This window comes from Quercus robur, chromosome 8, assembly GCF_932294415.1.
Source record: "Quercus robur chromosome 8, dhQueRobu3.1, whole genome shotgun sequence".
Classification (NCBI taxonomy): Eukaryota; Viridiplantae; Streptophyta; class Magnoliopsida; order Fagales; family Fagaceae; genus Quercus; species Quercus robur.
The window spans coordinates 36,377,023-36,400,222 of NC_065541.1; the positions used below are offsets into that span (position 1 = coordinate 36,377,023).

The 23,200-nt window shown below is 32.9% G+C and overlaps 1 protein-coding gene and 1 long non-coding RNA gene across 3 annotated transcripts; one reads left to right on the top strand and one right to left on the bottom strand.

Annotated features, from left to right (window-relative positions):
- Nucleotides 1–12,745: 12,745 nt before the first annotated feature.
- LOC126695366 (syntaxin-132-like) lies at nucleotides 12,746–19,352 on the top strand. 2 transcript variants are annotated; one of them, XM_050392085.1, is made up of 13 exons: nucleotides 12,746–12,907; nucleotides 13,593–13,706; nucleotides 14,030–14,086; nucleotides 14,702–14,750; nucleotides 15,204–15,292; nucleotides 15,383–15,456; nucleotides 15,555–15,597; nucleotides 15,672–15,732; nucleotides 15,886–15,911; nucleotides 15,997–16,074; nucleotides 17,005–17,085; nucleotides 17,163–17,228; nucleotides 18,991–19,352. In XM_050392085.1, the coding sequence occupies exons 1-13, from the start codon at nucleotides 12,890–12,892 to the stop codon at nucleotides 19,156–19,158; spliced, it is 924 nt and encodes a 307-aa protein (XP_050248042.1). In that variant the 5' UTR covers nucleotides 12,746–12,889; the 3' UTR covers nucleotides 19,159–19,352. The 2 variants fall into 2 exon arrangements, with proteins under 2 accessions (XP_050248042.1, XP_050248041.1); XM_050392084.1 differs by lacking the exon at nucleotides 18,991–19,352 and adding an exon at nucleotides 17,336–17,770.
- Nucleotides 19,353–20,604: 1,252 nt separating this feature from the next.
- LOC126695367 (uncharacterized) lies at nucleotides 20,605–23,122 on the bottom strand. The gene is made up of 2 exons (XR_007646015.1): nucleotides 22,946–23,122; nucleotides 20,605–21,093 (listed from the first exon to the last, which is right to left on the bottom strand). It is a non-coding gene; the product is annotated as an uncharacterized LOC126695367 (long non-coding RNA).
- Between the last annotated feature and the right edge of the window lie 78 nt (nucleotides 23,123–23,200).

Consider the following 23,200-nt stretch of genomic DNA (forward strand, 5'->3'; position numbering starts at 1 on the left):
GTTCTCAGATTAACAATACACTTGAAGAGATTTTGCCCAAGAGAAATTTTAGAAGATGATGCAGAGTCCAATTAAGATGGATATGGGATATATAGTGAAGCTGATGTTAGAAAAGGCTGGTATTTAAAATAATATTAGCTGTTGAAGGAAACGGGGAAGTTATGGCAATCTTATTAAATTTAATTGATTTCCCTTCCGTCTAGTACATTGTATCTTGAATGCTAATTATGATTTATTATGACCTGAGAGAGAAACATTAATTTTAATTTACATTTTGAGGTTTTGGCTGGAATTTTTGAATGTACAAAAAAAAGAAAATGTTAAAGATATTAGTAATTTTAGTATTAAATGTTTAGAAATTGTCATGACAATGAGTGTAATTTACGTGGCATCCATCAAGAATGTAATAAAAATAATAACTTTCTCAATCTTATAAATCAAAAGCTTCTTTTTTCTCTTTACAAATCAAGTCTTGTTCATATAGAATCAAAATTCCTAAATAAGACATAATAAACTTCTTCTTTTTTAAAATATAGCTTTCTTTTTTAAAAGAAAGTGACTTTTTTTCTTCTTAAAAAGAAGAAACACTGAAATTTTATTCAACAGCGTTGCCTAGCCAATTTTAACTTTCTAAATAAATATATATAAATTATATAAAGAATTTTGAACTTTGTAAGTGCACCACAAACTCCACTAAAAAACCATGATAAGTTGGTAACTTTTAGGATAAATTATGCTTTACTACTCTAGACCGTACTTCACATTGCACTTTGCACTATAAACTTTTCGAATACACGTTTTGCATATTAAACTATGAGAATTTATATTTTACCATCCTAAACTATACTCCTGATTACATTTTGCACCATAAACTTTGAATTTTTGTCCAAGTTAACAGCAAACTTAACATCGAGGTGCAAAGTGTAACAAGGATTATAGTTTGGGGTTAAAAACGTGCATTTGAAAAGTTTGGAGTGCAAATGTAATAGAGAGATAGTTTAGGTAGCAAAGCATAATTTCTCCTAACTTTTAAGAGAAATTGTGGTAGGTTATATATGTGTGTGTGTGTGTATATATATATATACTTTTGGCCTTTGAAGCTTGGGAGTTTTGTTTTTTGACCCTTTACATCTCAAAATTTTCATTTTAGCTCTTCATGTTTTATTTAGTTTTCTATTTGGCCCCTACATTTCACAATTTTCGTTGTCATGAAGAGATAAACAAAATTTGAATAAAGCATGAAGAGGCAAAAAGAGAAAATAAAAAATAAAAAATAAAAACACTAAAGCAAATATGAAGGGCCAAAATGAAAGCATTTATTTTCAAGAACAAAGTTCTTGTGAGGTGGGGGGGAGGGGGTAAGGTTAGGAGTTCAAGTCTCCAAGAAAGAGCTTCACACACATATACAATTAGATTAGATTAGAGTTGAACTTCTATCTTGTATAAAAAATATATATATATATATATTATTATGTAAAATGAATTTTTATGGTTAATTTTCTAAAATTAATATTAGAAATAACTAATTGTAATATGACATTTTTACTCAAATTTAGTTGCTTTAACAATTATTGAAACAAATTGGAGAAAATACAATTTTGGTCCCTACATTTTGGGCTAATTCACGTTTTGGTCCCTCCTTTTCTGAAGAGCCTATGTTGGTCCCTAAAAATAAAAAATCTTTACTGTTTCAGTCTCTACCATCATCTCAGTAACGAAAATTATCTATATGGCAAACAGAGTGCATTACTGCATATTAGATGCTGACATGGCTAATAAAATAATAATATTAATAAATTTTATTTGTCATTTTTTAAATGCCTTGTTAGCATTTTCTATTTTTTGAAGTTGCCATGTCAATATTTAAATTGAAAAAAAAAAAAAAAAAACACAAACACAAATGCAAAAATTAAAATATTTATTTTCTTACATTTTCTTAGCAACCAAACATGCAAAAACACAAACACATACAAAATCTCATATCAAAACCATTTGTTTCTTACTATTTCTTCTCCAAATTCAACCCATTTTCACTTCCTCTCTACCTCACCTTTTTCTATTTCTCTCTTCTTCACCTAATCCCTTGCCTTCTCCCTACCCCTTTCTTCTTCACCTTTGCCAACTGTCGTTAGCCAATGCCGCCACCCTACACGGTGGCTCTCAAACCCACCACCATTCTAAGCAAACAAAGATAGCTTGTAAAGTTATGATTTATAACTATGTTTTATGTTGACTTTAATTCCGTGTCAAATTTAATTGTAATTTTGTTTAATCATTTTCCTGTATTTTTGTGAGATTTAATGTAAGGGTTGTGTGTGAGAATTTGATGAAGAATTTGTGAAGATGAGGATTTTGCGACTAGCTCGCGACTACTGACCCGCGAAACACGCCACGTGAGAAGCACATGCTGGAATTTGAAGAGTTTTTGACAGATTAGATTTCACAAGTCATTCACGACTCATGCTAAGTCATGAGTGACCCATGAAACTCTCTGTCTGATTATTTTGGAGTGTGTCATTTCTCATTCTTTTACCAACACTATATAAACCCACATTACCCACGAAATGTAAGAAAAACAAGGAGTATTCATAAGAAACTTTTGAGAGAGAAAACCTTAGCCAAACACTTGAGAGTTAGAGATTGTTTACCCACAATTCTCTATATCATTTCTTTAGAGTTTCCATTTACTCCTAGCTCTCCATCTACACATTCTTGAGAGGTTCTTAGCTCAAACACTTACCTCACACATTCTGAGTATTGAGAGAAGTTTTGGTGCCTACGGGAAGCATTGGAAGAAGCCATTGAGTGGTGGATGCAATCGGGTGGAATTGTGAGATCCGGATAACTAGTAAAGACAAGACTCCAAGAAGTCCGTTGGTAGTAGGAGTTTAGAAAGCTCAAGTACATTAATTAGATTAGGCTTGGAGGGTCTTTTTGATATTCATGTACTCCAACTTATTCACTAGTAGTTTCGGCTTGGAGGGCCATGGAGAGGTTTTTCGCCGAGTACTTTAATTCCCTCTTCGATAACACATCTCGGTGTTATCTTGTATTTGAATCTCTCTTTCCTACTCTTTAAGTTTTACATTTATCACTTATTGTACTTGCTTATGGCTTATAGTAGAGTTCCAATTTGTTGCACTTCATTTACTCTTGTTCCACACTTAAATAAGTTAGAGTAAAAGCAATTAAGCCATAATTTAAAATTTGGGGTCTAAACAAGCATTAGTGTTTTCACACTAATTGTGCTTTCACAGCTCAACATAGTGAGCCAACCTAATGGCTTCTAGCTTGTGAAAGAGTAGGTCAAAGAGAGAGAAGATGAGGTAGGTGTGTGCCATATGAGTGATATTTGGGTCTTCTTCACCTTCCCTTGCCTCTACCCTCTCTTCTCTTAACCTAAACCTCTCTCTCTCTCTCTCTCTCTCTCTGCCATATGCATGAGGTGGAGCTTCCTCTCTCTTCTCCCATAGAGTTCAATTTTGATTTAAAGTGAGAGGATCAACTGGCCATCGAGTTTTGAACTAGTTGCAGAGAGTTTTTTCAGATCTAGAACTAAGATTTGTAAAGGTTGATTTGGGTTTTTTTTTTTTTTTTTTTTTTTTTTTTCTAATTTCATTTTTTTGGGTTGTTGTTCATCATGTTGTGAAAGGAAAAAAATGATGTTGAAAATCTATTGGGTTTGTTTTTGTTGCTGGCTCTTCATTATGTTCATGTGCTAAGCTTGATTTTTTTTAGTTCATCCATATGTATAAAATTTTCTTGATTCTATAGGTTTTAGATTTGCCAGAGAAAAGTTTTGTGTGTTTTTTTTTTTTTGTTTGAATGACTTTATGGGTTTTAGATTTTCATTGCCCAATAATTCAAAGAAATTTTTTGAATTATGCAGGGTTGGATTGAATGATTTTGTGCACTTTCTAGGTTTGCAAGTGTAGGTTTTCTAGGTTTTTTGGGTCTAATGATCTGTGTTAGGTTTGAATTTTTCCTAGTTGATTATTTGTTGGTAATCAAGATGTTTATTGTGTTAAAATTTACTGAGGTTGATCACAAGTGGTTAGGTATGTCTTGATTTGGTTTTGTATGTTCTTTTGCATGTTGGTTGTTAAGAACATGCAAGAAAAGAAAAGCCAAACACGTTCTTTGGCAAAGAACATGAACCCAAAACATGAATATTCTTCCAAAAAAAGTTAATTTAATTAGATTGATTTTTTTTTTTTTTTTTTGTTTAAATTGTCCGATGTGGCCTCTAATTTTTTTTTTTTTTTTGAAAATGCTGACATGGTGTTTAAAAATTGCTGAATAAAATTTATTATTATTATTTTATAAGCCATGTCAGCATCCAATATGCTAACAATGTACTTCGTCTACCACGTAAATAATTTATGTTATTGAGACGATGGCAAAGATCAAAATAGTAATGATTTTTGGTTTTCTAGGATCAACATAGGCGCTTCAAAAAAGTAGGGACCAAAATGGTAATTTATCCAAAATGTAGGGACCAAAATTGTTTTTTTTTGCCAAACAAAATCAAATAAAAGGCAAAAGCAAATTTAAAATTAAATTATTGTGCCTAGAAAATAGGCTCGTATTCTTATAGTTTATATATATATATATATATATATATATATTTTTCTTTTTATTAACATGTAATATAATTAAAACTAATTCCCAAAATATTATAACACATAATGAAAATTATACATTTTCTATAAAGATAATTTCTTACAAGTATTTTAAAATAAACATATAATATATTCGTGCTTTGTGCGAAACATCAACTAGTTTTTTTTCTTTTTTTTGCTAGAACAAAACATCAACTTGTTATTTGATCAAATCACAAGACTATTAATTAATTCATGTTATTAAAAGCACACTTGTTTACTTATTTAAGTCAACACATTGTGAATTAAAGGAAATTCTATCTTCTAAAGTGTTAAATAGCCAATCAGCCTATACTTGGCCCCCTATGGGAGAAAAAAAAAAAAAACACCATTTTGCCCATGATTTAAAAAACTGAGCTAGATTAGTCAGTTGAACTATGTTAACAAGGAATTGGCAATTGGTTTGTTTGTCAAAACCAAAAAAAAAAAAAAAAAAAAACTCACTAAAACAAATTTATGTTATAAGCCATTCAACCATGGTTGGATCAACCGGTCAAAAAAATTAGTCACGGATTCAAATGGTTTCAACAACATTGTTTAGCTTAAGATCTGATCAAATATGAACAATGCGAAGCCGCCAAGCCCATTTGAGGCCAAATTTCCCCTTTTAGCTTCTCACTACTCAAATTAGTGACAACTGCTGCCTTTATGTGGCTAAGATCCCTCAAAGCCCAAGCACAACCACGCAATTATCATGAGCATGACCATTGAGTTAATAGCCCATTGTGCAGGCCTCCCGCCAGGGCCCGCTACGCCAAAAGTGAGAGAAATCCCATCCTTCTCTTTCCTTCAAGGTTTGCTTAGTTTTTCATACTTTTTTTATGTTTCTAGAGATTATAATTCAAATAGTATGTCCACATGTTTAGAATTAGGGTTTCTCTTAATTATAAATATGTTTCCATGCTTTTGATTTATAATACTAAAATCACATGTTCTTTTGCATCCTTGATTGAGAATTATTTTGTTGATTAAGGTCTGTTTCATAGATCCAATTTGCTAAACAGATTTGAGAACTTCCTTTTGATCTAAAATTCTCAAACTTGTTTTAAGAATGATATATGTTTCAAAATCAAATCTTCTTTTCTAAATTGGATCTCTTTGCAAAATCTCAAGATCCTTTTCAAATTAAAGATTGTTTTCAAAACCAATTTGGATCTATGAATTAATCTTACTCTCAAATTTAATTCTAGGTCTAAGAATGTAATAAGAGCATCAGCATCAACTATGCTAAACAAATGCTATTTCCACATACCAAAAAGTTACTTTATCTATTTTAACACATTATTTTACAATTTTTCATTCATTAGATGTTTTGTTTTAATATCACAACACATTAAACTACTATAAATAACACTTCTGTAGAATTAAAAATAAATAAAAAATTATAAAGCCAACACCACTGTACACAAGCACAATCCTCTGCCACCACCCACATGTACAACCCACCACCACCACCACCCACAGGTACAACCCGCCACCAACCACCAGCATTACAAACCCTCCACCACCCAATACTACTTTAATAAAAAAATAAAAAAAATAAAAAATAAAACCCAAAATCAACACAAAACTCCAAAAATAAAAATAAAAATTGAAGAGCTGAATAAAAAATCAACCAACCAAAATCAGCCCAAAATCACCAAAACAAACACCAACCCGCTGGAAAACTAAAAACCCACAAAACCCAGCAAACCACAACCCACCAAATGACCCACAAAACCCATCGCCGCCACCAATAAAGCTAATATATACAGCCTAGCAACCAGAAACCAACGCCAACCCACCTATCACCACCACCAAAGAGAAATGAAAACAGAAAGAATCCATGAGAACAGAGTCACCATCGTGATGAGTGGCTTTAGGCGAAGCAGAAACCGTGGTGAGATTGACGCTTGGCGAGACAGCTATGGGCGAAGATAGGCAGCTTATGAGAGAGAGAGAGAGAGAGAGAGAGGCAAACGAAGAGACAGATTTGTGAGAGGAGAGAGAAAAAGTAGAAAAAAACTTTTTTTTTTTGTTTTAGCATTTGTGTCCATACCGTTCCAAATTTGGAACAGTATTGTTTCCTCATGCCAAATTTTTTAGCATTTAAAACATTTGATGTGAGAGGTTTTTTGGTGTTTGGTGTGCCAAATGCCAAATATTTGGCATTTGACACACCTAATGCTAGTGCTCTAACATGTTCACATGTTCTAGATTAGGGTTTATCACACATCACACACATATTCACCATGTCTTTCAATTTCAATTATTCGCATGCCTAGGATAAGATTTCATCATGCTTATCAATGTTTGTTTCACTCTTCAATCACTTGTTCTTGGATGCTATAATTGTTTGAATGATGTGATATGGTTATTGGCCACCAAAGTCTAGAAAAGTGGTTTCACTAGGAAGGTTGGGTGCCTAACACCTTCACAATCTTGTAACCTAGCCTTTGAACTTAGATTAGGGTTAGTAGATTAGGCTTATCCTTGTAATCTTCTCTTTTAGATTGTAAGTAGGAATCAAAGCGATGTACTTTTGTTTTAGATTGCATCAAGGACCAAAACCATGTAATTTTCTAGTTATTATCAAAAAGATGTGTCTTTTTCAATTCATCAATACAACGATGTACTTTTCACTTTGGTTTTCTTATTTTTCCAATTAAATAAGTGGCAACTCCATTATAAAACTCTTGACCTAGGGAGGAGAATAACACCAATAAGATCCCCTCCATTGTCTTTTGAGAGGTTATAACATGACTCCACCTCATTCGTGTAAGACATGACCAAAACCTACAATTTTTAGGTTTAGGCTTGGGGGCACAGTCTCATACATTTCTAAGCCAAAACAAGGGTGTGTTTGCATAATGCCACAAGCACAAATAAGGTATAAACCCCAAGGTAATGGTCCACAAGATGAACATGAACCCCACTATTTGTTCCATCCAACAACGAAACTAAAACTTTTCCCTTAAACAAAATAAGGCTACAAGAAAGTGGTTAGCCAACATAGTAATGGTTAGGATGCCTAATAACAAGTGGAGAATGTGCATGGACTTCACTAATCTAAACAAAGTTTGCCCCAAAGATAGCTATCATCGTCAATGCAACAATTAGATTATTGACTTTATAGTAGGACAAAAGTTACTAAGCTTTATGGACACATTTTTAAAATTCAAACATATCTTAATGGACAAGGTAGACCAAGAGGAGAGTTGTTTGTCACTTACCATGGCCTTTATTACTACTGGATGATTCCCCTTGACCTGAAGAATAGAAGGGTCATCTACCAAAGGTTGGTGCACAAGATGTTCAAATGGCTTACTTCCTCTGAAGAGGTCATCTTGAATACATGATGTGACTTGAATTTTCAGACACTAATAATGAGGTAGAGCATGAAGCGCTCAATACTTTTAAATTGGCAAAGACACTGAGAGCAGTATCTTTAGTTGACCATAATGATTCACATTTGATCGCTTGACAGGTCAAAGAAGAATATGAATCCAAGATGACAGGTCAAAGAAGAATATGAATCCAAGAAATAGTGGATGAAGAACTACTAGGGCATAGTACACCTAGGTAGGCCTTTGATAAACTCAAGCTCAACTAGTGTTTAAAATAAAATTAAATGAACAAATTTGAATTTTTACAATTCGGCTCGGTTTGTTTACAGCCCTACAAAAATGTGTATTACTTACATATATTGTTTTAGTAAGAATTTGTAAATAACACTCTTACAAAATTTTCTATCAAGTGGTGAACTGTATATTAACAATGTAACGTTCTAACAAAATTTTCTATCAAATAGTAAACCGTATATTAACAATGTAACTTGTTTCTCAATATATATATATATATATATATATGCAAGTACAGATGGATGTCCATAATAGTAAAGTTCATTTTGTTGATGATAAAACAACAAAATTTAGGAGAATCAGAAGGAGTACCAACACTATCACCGGCCAAACAGCTTGCGTAATCAGTGCCCATAATAGTCATTTTATCCATTGAATGGATGTCCTCTTTGCCAAAGAGTTGACTAGTAATGGGTTCATAGGGTTCATCTGTGATATTTGGGTGGCCAACAAGATGGCTTTCAAAAGCCTCATTTTTTTAAACAAGGTTATTTTTGAAATAAGGTAATTTGCTGAAACAAGGTTAACATGGTGGCTCATATAAGCCTCATTTTGAGCAATAAGGTTAACAAGGTGGATTTCAAGGTCTCTGAGGGTTTTTTGGAAAAGATTATGGTGGTTTCTAGTAAAAGCAAATTGAAGGCTATCAAGGATGAATTTAATAGAATTTGGTAATTCTGAACAGGTTCCATTGTGGAATTGTAAATTTCTTAACAAAACTTCTTGTAAAGCAATTAACATATCACCATTGGAATATATCACCGTTGCCGGGACATCTCCTTGAACGGATGTTGATCCATTGGGTTTTACCCCAGAAGAGGCGCCTTCATGCATTTCAAAAGGTTGTCCCACTGGGAGCCTTTTGTTTTGAGAATAGTCCTGTACAGGAGCTTTTCCCTTGTTTTTCCTCTCAGTCGAGGGAGCCATAATAATCCACTTAGTAGTGGTATAAATATAAATATTATTATCATTCCACTTATTAGTGGTATTTATCCACGCATTATTGTCCGATTCTTACAAAGAATCATTGATAATGTTAGGATAATTGACAGTATTTATCATTTTGGTACTATGAATATTACCTCTAAAATTATATGTGAAATAATGGCAAGAACCTATCATTAGGTCTTGAATAGGCACATTAATAGGTAAGTTGTCACCATAAGACAAATCATCAATGTGTATTTTCTCATGCCAAAAAGCATTAAGAGCATCAGAGCAAACATCATCAATAATTATGGATTGCAACAATTCATCAGAAATTTGTTTAGCAATTTTCTTGTATCTAACTTCTTGCTGAAGGAAGTTGAGGTTTTTAATTTTAGCATGAATCATGTTTGAAGCAACATCAGTGTCAATTTCAAATTTTGAAGCAAATTTGAACTTTAATTTATGTCCTTTATTAACATCTTGATTTATACTATTATTAAACATTTTGTTGGTACTCCATTTGATGTTTCATCTCGAATTTCTGATTTGCTAAATAATTTGAGATGTCTCACTATGTCTGATTACAGATGGTACCAAGATATTTTCCTTTCCAGAGTAATGCATCGGAAAGACTGTTTCAAGCCTTATTGGAAAGAAAAGTTTATTGACGGTCTGCCTCTTATTTTTGTTCATAAGGTAAAACAAGAGTTAATTGGTAAAAATGATTCTATTGATTATGATAATTTGACTTATGGTGATATTTTAAGCACTATTAAAAAACTTGGCATCAATATGTGCAATGATAAAAAACTATTAAAACACCAATTAAAAAATAAAAGAAAAGCTAAATATGAAATGGGTAATTTCTGAGAATAATATGGTTTGCCCCCTGTTGCCCCTTCCAGGAAAAAAGGGAAAAAACATGATAAAAGTCACAAAAATTACAGCTATAAAAAACATAAAAGATACAGAACCAACTTTGTTAAACCTGATGATTTTTATGCTAAAAAGAAACATGTTAAACAAAGATCAGGTAAAGGTAAATGTTTTAACTGTGGAAAACCTGGACATTTTAGTAAAGATTGCAAACAAAAACCTGGTAAGTTAAAAAATAAATTTAACATGTTAAACATTGATGATAAAGAGCAAGAAGAGTTATTCAGAATCCTGGAATCAAACAATTTGTCTGATTCCTTGGAAGATTATTTTTCTTCTTCTTCTGATTCTTGCTATCAATCTGCTACTGATTCTTCTGATTCTCTTAATATTAAAATTGGTTGCCAAGATTCTTGTTGCAATGTTATTAAATCTGTTAAAACCCTCACTAAAAGTGAAGAGAATGAAAAATTAATAATTCAACTGATATATATATATATATATATATATATAACTTAGTAGTCTACAAAACAATGCAATTTGTTCCTTCAAGCAAAAAAATAAAAATAAAAATAAAAATAAAGGTAAATGTTTTAACTATGGAAAACCTGGACATTTTAGTAAAGATTGCAAACAAAAACCTCGTAAGTTAAAAAATAAATTTAACATGTTAAACATTGATGATAAAGAGCAAGAAGAGTTATTCAGAATCCTGGAATTAAACAATTTGTCTGATTCCTTGGAAGATTATTTTTCTTCTTCTTCTGATTCTTGCTATCAATCTGCTACTGATTCTTCTGATTCTCTTAATATTAAAATTGGTTGCCAAGATTCTTGTTGCAATGTTATTAAATCTGTTAAAACCCTCACTAAAAGTGAAGAGAATGAAAAATTAATAATTCAACTGATATATATATATATATATATAACTTAGTAGTCTACAAAACAATGCAATTTGTTCCTTCAAGCAAAAAAATAAAAATAAAAATAAAAATAAAGGTAAATGTTTTAACTGTGGAAAACCTGGACATTTTAGTAAAGATTGCAAACAAAAACCTGGTAAGTTAAAAAATAAATTTAACATGTTAAACATTGATGATAAAGAGCAAGAAGAGTTATTCAGAATCCTGGAATCAAACAATTTGTCTGATTCCTTGGAAGATTATTTTTCTTCTTCTTCTGATTCTTGCTATCAATTTGCTACTGATTCTTCTGATTCTCTTAATATTAAAATTGGTTGCCAAGATTCTTGTTGCAATGTTATTAAATCTGTTAAAACCCTCACTAAAAGTGAAGAGAATGAAAAATTAATAATTCAACTGATATATATATATATATATATAACTTAGTAGTCTACAAAACAATGCAATTTGTTCCTTCAAGCAAAAAAATAAAAATAAAAATAAAAATAAAGGTAAATGTTTTAACTGTGGAAAACCTGGACATTTTAGTAAAGATTGCAAACAAAAACCTGGTAAGTTAAAAAATAAATTTAACATGTTAAACATTGATGATAAAGAGCAAGAAGAGTTATTCAGAATCCTGGAATCAAACAATTTGTCTGATTCCTTGGAAGATTATTTTTCTTCTTCTTCTGATTCTTGCTATCAATCTGCTACTGATTCTTCTGATTCTCTTAATATTAAAATTGGTTGCCAAGATTCTTGTTGCAATGTTATTAAATCTGTTAAAACCCTCACTAAAAGTGAAGAGAATGAAAAATTAATAATTCAACTGATATATATATATATATATATATATATATAACTTAGTAGTCTACAAAACAATGCAATTTGTTCCTTCAAGCAAAAAAATAAAAATAAAAATAAAAATAAAGGTAAATGTTTTAACTGTGGAAAACCTGGACATTTTAGTAAAGATTGCAAACAAAAACCTGGTAAGTTAAAAAATAAATTTAACATGTTAAACATTGATGATAAAGAGCAAGAAGAGTTATTCAGAATCCTGGAATCAAACAATTTGTCTGATTCCTTGGAAGATTATTTTTCTTCTTCTTCTGATTCTTGCTATCAATCTGCTACTGATTCTTCTGATTCTCTTAATATTAAAATTGGTTGCCAAGATTCTTGTTGCAATGTTATTAAATCTGTTAAAACCCTCACTAAAAGTGAAGAGAATGAAAAATTAATAATTCAATTGATATATATATATATATATATATAACTTAGTAGTCTACAAAACAATGCAATTTGTTCCTTCAAGCAAAAAAAAAAAAAAAAAATGTAACTTGTATCCATATGGTATAATGGAGAATTAGGTCTGTTTGGTAATGTTAATCTAATAATATTATTTATATTTTTTAAAAATGTATTTGGATGAAAAAGTATGTGAAAATATGTATAATGTTATTTAAACAAAAAAAAAAAACTGTTGTTTAAATACCCCTACCAAACACCCTCTTTTATCACAATTATCAAAATGGCTTCCTCAAGTCTATTTTATTTTCTATTTTATATGTTAGTGAAGAGAATGTTTTTGAGGGTAAAGAAATAAATTTAGTTTGTGACAACATTTGGGTTTTTGTACTCGTCACGCGTGGCGTGAGTGAGTTGTCCGTCTGTCTGTCGTTTTAGTCATCTTTGGATCGCCGGCCAACCAACATAACATAATAAAATTGTATCGATATTATTATTTATTATAGTATTATTAAGTTAAACAATTTCTTAAAAAAAAAAAAAAAAAAGTTAACACAAAGCTCCTATGCTCCTTGTCTTTCCTGTTCGTTGAAAATTTTCTTGCTCTCTCTCTCTCTCCTCTAACTCTGAATCTGTGATTTTCAAGATGAACGACCTTCTTACGGTACTTGTGTTTCTCACTTCTTTTCAACTTTTGTCATTTATGTGTGTATGTGTGATTGTTTTGTATACTAGTGGATTGAAATCACTGTCTTTATGTTAACCAATCCTTTTCAATGACTGGGATATTAAAAGTGATGATTTTGCTATTTGGGTTGGTTTTTTCTGCTCTGTGTACGACTGCAAGATTGGTGTTGTCTATGTTGGATTTGACACTCTGTTTTATGATGATGAGTTTATAGTCTAAGATGCCTTTATCTGTGAGTTCCATGTAAAATTGAGCCTTTTAGGGAATACCCACTTGGGATTTAAGAATTATTTACAATTAGATGGCTTATATATCTCCACCACTTTGGGTTTATGTGGTTTTCTTCATTGATAAAATTCTCTAACTTGAATTGGCAACCAAACTGAGCTAATGGTACTAATCAAAAAAAAATTTATGTATGTGAGTAATTTATTTGACTATCATAGCACCATTATCTAAGACTTCAGAAACTTATTCTCTTGAAAAGTTTAGAGATTGAATTGAATTGGATGGGAGAGAAGAGACTGCTTAATTTTGAAACTTTTGAGTTTTTTTGTTTGGGTAATTTAATTGTTGATTCAGAGTTAAATATGCAGAGCTTTTTTCTTTCAGGTCAAATGTTAAAGAATTTTCATTTTTGCGTGCTTTTGTTGTGGTTTAGGATTCATTTGTTAGTGATGCCAAAGGTCAGCCTTCCAGAGAAAATGATATCGAAATGGGAATGCGTGTTCCTGGGAGCAATCCTGATTTGGGAATGGGAGCTTTCAATAAGCAGGTATGTCCTATCTATGATGATCTATTTCCTTTTGCAAAGCTTAGATGAGAAATGGAAATCCATCACATTTGATAATGTTGAATTTTATTTGATTTTTAGTGAACATTTTTTAATAGTTTACATTAGTCAGGCAGGGCAAGAGAAATCAAATTTGCATGTGATTCTCTTTCTACTTCTATTATTTTCCAGCAGGGAAAAAAAAATCTAGCACTGTTATCTTCAATTAGATTTTGCTTTCTAACAAGTTACTTCCCCCCTCCCCAACACCACCCACACCCCCCCCCCCCCCCCCCTCTCCTTTTCCTGCTGTTCTTTGTTATTAGATACAAGAGACTGAGAAACAGGTGGAGAAGCTCTCCGGGTTTCTTAAACAACTGAAGGTATGTTGATTCTCTCCCAGGGCTAAATTCTATTTGGGTTTTCTATTGAGAAGTATATAAGCAATGTTTCTGAAAATGAGATCTGATTCATGTAAAATTTCGTTGCCTTTTAGTTAGTAAATGTGTTGCATGTGCTGTAGTGTGAAACCTTTTGGTTTTGGTTTTCTAAATCTTTCATTTTGGTCTAGCACTAGAGTTCACACGTGATGAATTCTATAGTTTTATTACTTGATCTCTATGGCTCCTAATAGGAATAGTAGTAGCACCTAATATTTGTCATCCAGAACAAAGGTTAAGCTGGAAAGCCTTTACGGTAGGCATCAAGTTCAGTTCTTCAACTTCTAGTAAAGCCACCCTGCTCATGATATAATTAGGAGAACTGTAACAGGGTTAAGAAGGACAAGATAAATGTCAGAAACAATTTTGGAAATTTGATTAAAAACTCTAGATGATTTTGTAATTATTTCAAATTTTGTTGGATCAGATACTGATCCTAGTGACTGGCCTTCTACCTGGATGGCCAACAGGATGGTTTCTGTTCCAAATGGCACAATGGTTTAACTAGAGAATCTCTCAGATAGTACTTTAAAAACAGAATGTGAAACTTTTGTACAGGATGCTAATGAGGAATCGAAGGCTGTTACAAAAGCATCTGCCATGAAAGGTAACAATATTTCCTATATTCCTTACAATTGAAAGGCTTGTATTTGGAACAAAATGTCACCTCATTATCATTTTATCAAAAGCTGGCTATGAGTAAGTTGCATGGCTAAGTTTGAACCAACATAGGCAGGTAGTTGATAATGTTCATTCAATATTGGCCAAAGCACAGATTGATATTTTGAAAGCCTGAACTGTGGCACAAAGAAATAAAGCATTGGCAGAAAATTGGCAAGAAGATTTTGTTAGAATCCATGCCTTCAGGGTCCCCTGTGGATTTGTTTTACAAAATCTTGTCTATGCCAACTGACTTAGCCAATTGATTTTAACTCGTGGAAAACTCTTAATAACTTCTACAAGATGCATTAAGTTTACCGGTTTTGAGTATCTAATTCATCTTTGAGCTTGTTTTGTAGAATTATACTCATAACAACACTTACTGTTAAACTATATTCAGCTATTAAAAAGCGGATGGAGAAAGATATTGATGAAGTGGGAAAGATTGCACGAAATGTGAAAGGAAAACTAGAAGCCATTAGCAAAGATGTAATACCTTGATCAATAGTGTCTAAATCTGCTAGTTTCTTCTGAGGGTCATTACCTTCTTTAAGGTTACTGACTCTTCATTATTTCCAGAACGTTTCCAATCGACAAAAGCCTGGATGTGAAAAGGGAACCGGTGTAGACAGAGCAAGGATGAATATGACAAAGTCCGGCACGAGTGCAAATATTTAACTCTTAGAGTGCTTCTGAATTCCTTTCTTTAGATAATCTAGCAAATTAACTTAAAATTAATTTTGAATGACAGTGCCTTGATGAAGAAGTTCAAGGAGCTAATGACAGAGTTCCAGGCATGACTACATCTTATGATTGTTAATGTTGATTTTAGTTTCCACTGTCTTCTCATTTGTATGGTACATTTCAGACCCTTAGGCAGAGAATCCAAGATGAATATCGCGAGGTTGTGGAGAGAAGAGTTATGACAGGTTAGAAAACTTCTGCCTGCAATATGAAAGATGCAAAGTGACAAAATTATGAGTTACATGTTAAAGTAATGGTGTTATAGTACTATCATTGCTTTTTTGAGTTGGTGATAATGTTTTTATACGTTTTTGTGCTTGTATGATTTGATTGAGCAGTCACAGGAACCAGACCAGATGATGAGGTGAGCCTGAATCCTTCTATTGTGCTTTGAGGATTGATAAATTTGGATATTATTTTAATTGGTCAAATTGTAATGACTTTTGTAGACAATTGACCACCTGATAGAAACTGGAAATAGTGAGCAAATCTTTCAGAAGGCAATGCAAGAAGCAGGACGAGGACAGGTGTGCTCTTTTTGATATCTAATATGAAATATATTGAATAGATTTCCTTCTGTTTTCCACTTTAGTTATAGCCCACGACTGATAATTATTTTTGGAGGCATCTTACATTGTCATTGCTTCTTTTACTGAACTCTAAAATCATAAACACAAGAAATGACATTGATTATTTAACAAGCACATCCTGGAATGGGTTTGTTGTATTTTGTGTTTTAAATAAGATCATAAATATTGCCAATGTTTACTTATCAAAAAAACTGCCAGTGTTTAAGTTATGTTGAGGTCAGTTTGCCATATGAAAAGGTAGAATATTCAAGTGCATGACTTGGAATTCGTGATGGAGCAATGAGAAGCATGTTTCTTGTTGAACTCCATTTTGCTAGTAATCAATGATAGAATGAACAGAGTGTTGGAATAGTATTTGGCTAACATGGCAATCTAACTACAGAGTTTATTGCCATGTTCTGATCTAGGTTACTAATAATTTCCCATCAAATGGATTATTTAGGTCCGCAGTTAAATAATCCTGCCTCCTTCGACCAGTCTGATTATATACCTACTGATGAAAACTTTAATATTTGTTTGAATTTGTATCTTAATCACTTCATCATGCTAATAATATCTCAGTGGATAGAACAGGAACTTGTCTTGAAAAAAGAGATTTGGATGAATGACCCTTCCCCTGCGTCCCCAAAACCCACCACCCACCCAAAGAGTGTTTACGTGAATTGCCCAGGCCTGCAAGTTGCATATTGAGGACTGGACAAGCTTACTTATATATTTGCAGCTTAATTCCGGTTATAAGGAGAATTTTCCCACAACCTTCTTGACTACATTATAGCTTTATTATGCTTAAAGGGCACAAGGAGAAGAAACAAAAGACAAAAGGGGGTTAAAAAAGCCCATTAATTATTTTTTGGGCCATGGTTGCAGGTGCTAAACACCGTTGAAGAAATTCAGGAGAGACATGATGTTGTAAAAGAAATTGAGAAAAAGCTGCTTGACTTGCATCAGGTATATCTACAGTTGAAGTATATATAATACACTACGTGAAATCAGATTTCTAATACAATGTCGAAATAATTTGTCAGATTTACCTTGATATGGCGGTCTTAGTCGAGGCTCAAGGAGAGATATTAGATAACATCGAAAATCAGGTTTGTTTCTGCTTCTACATCATCAAGCATGTGGGTCTGTGCATGTATATGTATAATCGAAGAATATGCATTGCTTGGTATTGGGTGTTAATGGGAACCTTGTCCAGGTTACAACTGCAGTCGATCATGTCCAAAGAGGGACAACTGTACTTCAAAATGCAAAGAAACTCCAGAAGAACTCCAGAAAATGGATGTGCATTGCCATTATTATTCTCTTAGTAATAGTTGCCGTTATAGTTGTCGGTGTCATCCAACCTTGGAAGAGTAGCAACGGTGCTTGAGTCTACCCCGTTTTGTTTCTTGTCCATGTAATATAGTAGAGTTGGTTTCCGAACTTGTCCATGATTTTACTCTGCCTGTGTCAGCAGCGCCTCTTACATCTTTGTTGTGTCTTTTATTAATTTGTTTATTTGTTTATTTTTTGAAGTTGGTTTGATGTTGGTGGTGTGCTTTGTGGACGAAGGATTTGGTACTCCTCTAAATACAGTTTTCATAAATAGGAAGTTTGATTTGGCCTTTGCTGGCGACATGTTATTTTTCAATGATTATATCTTCTTCTTCTTTCTTGTGTGCGTGTGTTTTTGTTTCTTGTTTTCTACAAGAGGAGGGTGAAACCAAGATAATGTTATCCCCCAAAATTTTTAACTGACTAATCTGTATTTAAAAAAAATCCATCTGAGATTTACTTGTCTTGGTATCTTTCGTTTTTCTTGAGCTCTCTTGCATCTACTGCCTTGCTAAAATCAGGTGCTACGGAAAAATAAAATTACCAAAAATAAATAAATAAAAAGGAGAAGAGAGAGAGAGAGAGAGAGAGAGAGGGAGAGAGGTGTTGCTTTTAAATACTTTGAATATTACCAGTCTGGCAAGAAGGGGTTGTCATCACCTACTAGATTTTGTTATTTTGAATGAACCCTTGATGTTCAACTAGTCTTAGGTTTTTGATGTATCATACTAGTACTGCACTTCTGAGTATAAATATTATCATAATTATACGAATCACAATAGTCTTACTGTTCCAAGTACCCAAATATACATGGTTTTTAGCAGACTTATACTGCACTCCTGTTGTTTCTACATCTCTGTTTAACTTTTCTATATTTACCTAGAAGATTGATATTACCATCATTATTATACACATCACAATGGTCTTGTTACTAGTATTAAAATATTTTTTTTCTCAACTTGTAGTTTTTATGTAGATTGTTGCAGACTCTAATTTGCCATGCTTAAAATTTATAGTCATTGTGTCAGTATTTAACCTTAATACAAAATACTGATCCCAAATAAAAGAAGGAAAGAAAACGTAAGAGGCTTGGTTTTCTCTTTCATTTCCCTAAGATTATTTCATTTTGAGAACTGAACACAGCGAAGAAAGATAGTTAAAATAAAAACCTTTTCATTTTTTCTTGGGTAAGTGAAACAAAAACTTGTCTCATAATGCAGTAATGCACCATTTTTTTGTTGCCCTCACATATGGAGACGCAACCCAGCCCGCAAGAGAACAGGGTCATAAGGTAATGGTCACAAATCATGGCAAATCTGCAAAAGTTTTGACCAAAAAGATTCCACTAAACGAGACCATAACTTTAAGACGTTCATGAACTTCTCATTTCTGATCATTGCATGGCGTAGTGGGTGACATTGTTCACTTAGTGCTTAAGACGGTACTTAATGCGTTGTCCTGCTATTATAATGCCATGTTCCTCCCATTTTGGGTTATTGTAATGCTTTCTACTATTATTTGAATCGTTGGATACAGGTGACTAATGCAGTGGACCATGTAAAGTCGGGTACAGATGCTCTCCAAGCTGCAAAGACTTTGCAAAGGAAGTCTAGAAAGTGCATGATGATCGCCATTATATTGCTCCTGGTTATTGCAATCATCATCGTGCTCTCTATTCTTAAACCATGGAACAAAGGAAAGTGAACTTGTATCTGCTCGCTCTTTCTTACCAACTTCCCCGTATATACACGATTATACATACAGAAACCAATAAGATTACAACCATTACATTGTGTAATGGTTTCTTTCTTTCCTTTTCAATTTAATTGCATCTCTGTATACCAGTTCTTTTGACATTACATATACACAAATAATGGAAGAATTTTTTATTTTGCTTATTTCTCTCTGTGCTTCCTTTTTGGTTGGGGGGAGGGGTTGTGACAAAGACATAAAGAAATCTAGCATTTTTGCAAGGCTCTTCAGGCTCACCATCCATATTTTTTTCTTTGCTTTGGGTGAGTTAAACAATTCAAAAACCATATATTCAACTATTGATTTCAGGCAAATTTAGGAAAGAATATCAACTGCTAAAGACCTCAAGTCAGGTTTGATGGACGGCACCCTCTTGAGGTAAGTTTCAATTTTTCTTCCCCTAACCGCTAGTAAATTAGCATAAAAAATGAAAAATGATTATACAAAAACTCCACATACACAAGGAAAGGAAAAGAAAAGAAGGGGGTGGGGGGACTGCAAGAAAAACAGCTCCTTTTACAGTGTAATCCAAGGTTAGCTGTGGCATGAGTCTATATCTTAATGTGGCATGAGTCTATATGTTAATCAGTAGACTTAGAGCATTACAAAACAAACAAAACTGGTATCTGAAACTCTGTCAAATCAACCAATTGATGCAGGGCAACCACAGAACTCTGGGGTTAAAATTGATAGATTTTTTGTTGTTGTTAGTTAGTTAGTTAGTTAGTAATAGACATATCCAGTGGGTTTTAAGTTCATGACTGTCCCCTCTACCTATTCTTGTGAGATGAGGAAATGCAATTTGAACTAGAGCTCATTGAGAAATTGAAGCAAAATTAGGGCAACAGAAAGCATTGACAAAACTTCTGAAATTCTACTTTGTTATATCAATAGTAGAGGGAATTAATCCTAAAAATTAAATCTGAAGGGAAAAAAACTACTCCTGGAAACATGAACTCATGGAAAATCTTGCAAGACTGAACATTCTCTCTGAAGCATGTCCAGCAAGCTCACAATGTTCTAGCTTTCACCACCTCTCCATGTTATCTAGTTGCATCAGTTCTTCAACTATAATCTCTCCATCCAATTTAATTGTCCTCCATCTTTGAGATCTTTTTTACGTAAAAGTTCTCCCTCAATATCTTATAATTTACTTTATCCAAGAGTTCAATGAAGTGAATAAACTATCCAGAAAGTGTCGAGACTTTCTACACTTTCTATCTACGTCTGAATCGTCTTCCATCTTCTTTCCCTAACCATCAACAAAGTTCTTAGTCCTGGCCTTCCTTCAATTTACTTAATACTTGTACAAGGACATAACAACAATCAAGGGCACAATCTCAGCTTTGTTCAATGGCCTTAGGTACACAAAGATGTTAAATACATCAATCTACAGAGTACTAAATAGATGAAGCATACTGATATATTGCCAAAAATCTATGACTTTCTTTTCTAATTTCTATTCTAGAATGGAATGTTCTTACAACTTCTTCCGAGATTCTCAGAACCATTCTCATTTGATAATGTGTTTTACAGATGAATTTAATTCAAATAATTTTTTAAACCCATGAACACCTAAAAGGACTTAAAATCAATACATACATACATACACAGACAGATTAGTGTGCATTGAAGTATACAATGAAAAAGAGATGAGAAAGTAAATTCCTCTATATCTTTTTTTTTTCCAGTGAGTGCATATATATATATATATATATATATATATATCTTGAGTGAATCCTGTGAACCAAAATCACCTCAGTTGTAAAAAGTTCAAGGCAATCAAAAGCACCTTGGGCTGCCTGGCTGAGCATTGAGCTGTGTCCATGTCTACTTTTGCATGATAGCTCTTAATGGTGGAAATCCAACCACAGTAAAAGCTTAATACTAGCACAAATGCAGTAAGATATTACTTAGCAGAGTCAATAGATAATGGGTTAATAAAAGGCATTGCGTGTGGGTATATGAGTTCGTAGTCATTACGTATAAAGCACACTTATGTGTGTGTGCGTGTGCGTGTGCGTGCGCGCGCGTGTGTGTGTGTGTGTGTGTGAGAGAGAGAGAGAGAGAGAGAGAGAGAGAGAGAGAGAGAGAGAGCCATAAACTGGACAGTTGCAGATACAGCAAATGGTCAGTGTTTTATAAACATGATTTAAAATGGCAAGTTCCTGGTAGAATATAAAGAAAACACAGCAAAAAACTGGAACTAAGAGCATAAAACAAATTACAAATTTAATAGCATCACACTGGAATTCGCAAACTTTCATATCCTGTTTTCAAATCAGTTCATTTGTCCTTGAGAATACCACTTCATTACTACAAAGGAAATTTGTTCCAACTGAGACCAAGGAAGTCAAACACAATGTAAGCACAAGATTCCGTGTGTGCACTGCTAATATCACAAATTCTTTAGTGGTTGTCCTACATGCTATGAACAAAAAATTCTAGTTTTACAAATTCATTCAGTGGCTCTCCTACATGCTAAAAACAATTGAAAATGCATTTGACATATCTACCATCAGTTATACACATAAAAGATGTGCCAGACAAAGGTAGAGGACAATGCATTTTATACCCTACCATTCAAGATCCTAAAACGTGATGATTAGATCACAAGGAGACCATTCTGACAACCAACAATGATTTTCCGACAATTTATCTTCTCAATCAAATGAAAAATGGGACTTTGCTCACAATCTAGATTAAACTAGCGAGCAGTCACTGCAACTTTATTTCCTCATCGTACAATAAAAACCCAGATTCGTAAATAAGAGACTGAAACAACGAGCCAAGGACCTGAATATAGGGTTTATTTATGGATAGTGAAACCTACCAAAGAACTAAATGATATGTAAAGGATTTATTTGTATTTTTTGATGGGTATATATAAAGGATTTCCTGTCTCCCCAGATCTAAGCATTATAGATTGAAGGAATGAAAGGAAGGTTGTTGTCCCCCGCCCTAAACTGAACAAATTCCAAATTGCTATCTACAATAAGAAAATTTTAAATTTTGGAATCCAATAGTTATCGAGTGGATTCATTCCACCCTTTACTTACAGGTAGGACAAGATTGACCCTCCATCAACCATCACTGATAAATTAAATCACAATGTGTGGAATTTTTATCTCGAAATGAGAAGTACACTACATATTAGAGACAAAATCCAAACCGCGTATTATGATACTATAACAAGCAACCATTTATGCGAAAATCATGGACTAATGGGACAGGAAGAATTGAATCTTAAAACGAAAAATTGTTTATATTTGTTCAAATCAATATATGGATTTTTAAGCGTTACGAAATATGTAGATTTGAAATGATTTTTTTTTAAGTGTAAAATATACATAAAATTTGTGTTTTTTGTTGGAGCAAAATCCTCAAAACTCAAAATCCATCATCCTTTGTTAAAATTTATATCAAGTGAATCTCTTGAATTTGATCCTCAAATCCAAATGCAAATCTAACAAATACAACTGAGAGCAAATGCAAATCTAACAAATACAACTGATTAGTAAATGTTCAGGTGAGTTTATCATTCTCTTTTATTAAATCAAAAGTATAATTAGTCAAATCTAACAAATTATAATATTGAATAATTGAACGAAGACCGAGAACTATATAACCTTAAAAAAATAAAATAAAATAAAAAGTACCAAAATACTGAATTGCAAAAAAGAGATTTGAAAATTACAAGAAGAAAACTGTAAAGTCAAAAAGGTTGAAGATTCATTACCTGCTGCTAACGCGTTGACAATTTGTAGAAAAACCTAACCTCGGAATCGTCTTGTAGAGAGAGAGAGAGAGAGAATGAAATGAAAGCGATACTGGATCTTTAGTCACACCGCAAAAGCCAATCAGACAGAGAGAGAGAGAGAAGAGGCCTGCCTATTAAAACGCTACACAGGAAAGCCTTGTATAAACTAGTCGTATTTATTAATGGATCGTGATAAAATGTATTTTTAGGGTTTTTTTTTTTTTTTTTTTGGAA